Source organism: Echinops telfairi, unplaced genomic scaffold, assembly GCF_000313985.2.
Source record: "Echinops telfairi isolate 266 unplaced genomic scaffold, ASM31398v2 ScPeMD7_443;HRSCAF=831, whole genome shotgun sequence".
Lineage (NCBI taxonomy): Eukaryota > Metazoa > Chordata > Mammalia > Afrosoricida > Tenrecidae > Echinops > Echinops telfairi.
The window spans coordinates 84,492,733-84,493,671 of NW_022104341.1; the positions used below are offsets into that span (position 1 = coordinate 84,492,733).

General features: G+C 61.8%; 1 protein-coding gene across 1 annotated transcript in view; it reads right to left on the minus strand.

Annotated features, from left to right (window-relative positions):
• Positions 1–615, minus strand: part of ARTN (artemin) — a 7,494-nt gene extending 6,879 nt beyond the window's left edge. The window contains 2 exon segments of the mRNA XM_030886070.1: positions 80–218; positions 556–615. Coding sequence (XP_030741930.1) covers positions 80–218; positions 556–615 — 199 coding nt within the window.
• Positions 616–939: the final 324 nt, after the last annotated feature.

Here is a 939-nt window from a genome sequence, read left to right on the forward strand (position 1 = left end):
GCGTCCCCCTGGAATGAGACGGAGTCAGGCGTGGGGTCCCTGCCCCGCTCTGTCCCCTCCCCCTCTTCCTCTCACCTACCGGGCAAGTGGCCGGCCTGGGGAGCCAGGACTGGTGCGGGGCCTTCGTGCGTGGCGGGGCTGCGGGGCGTGGGACCCAGGGAGGTCTCCGCGACGCTGCTCAAGAGGGCCAGGGCGGCCAGGGTCGGCCATACGGGGGACTGTGCGGAGGGACAAAACGGAGCCTCTGGGAGGGAGAGGTGGAACACCCCACCCACCCCCCCAGCTCAGGAAAGGGGAACAGCGGAATTCAGAAAAGAATGGGCTTCCAGGTTGTAGGGGGAGGTTTGGTCCAAGCCCGGTCAACCTTCAGAGCCCAGAAGAGGGGGATCACCTGCGGGCGTTAATCAGCTACAGAAGTGGGGGGGCTCTTTCTCGCACACTGTCGGTGTCACCCTGACGGTTTCTTCTTCCACATCTGATCCCCACTGTTCCTCCCCAGCCAAGCCCACCTTTCGCCAATGAAGCCATGTGCGCATCCCGGAGAGAATCACTCACCTGCTGCCTAGGCTTGGGGCAGCGGGGTAGCACAGAAGGGCCTTTGCGTCCAGGTTCCATATCTGTCAACATCAGGGGCTCCCATCAGCCTTGTCCACCTGCCCCCACCTTCCTTTGGAGACAGCTTGGCCCACTGAGAGGTGAATTATCTCGAGCTGAACAAGCCTCCATCGCTGTTTCTCCCGACGAGGCCAGGGGGCCTGCATAGCTGGTCTCCTCTATCCAGGAGAAGTTTACTGTACACACGTACACGCGAGGGCTTTGCAGTGCAGTCCCTAGGCTCAGAGATGCCCACAGCCCTGTGTCTAAGGCCACAAAGCTGGAACTGGACAGTAGCAGGCTTCCTTTCTCAGAATGTTCCAGCCGTGCTGTGGGACTGGGGCT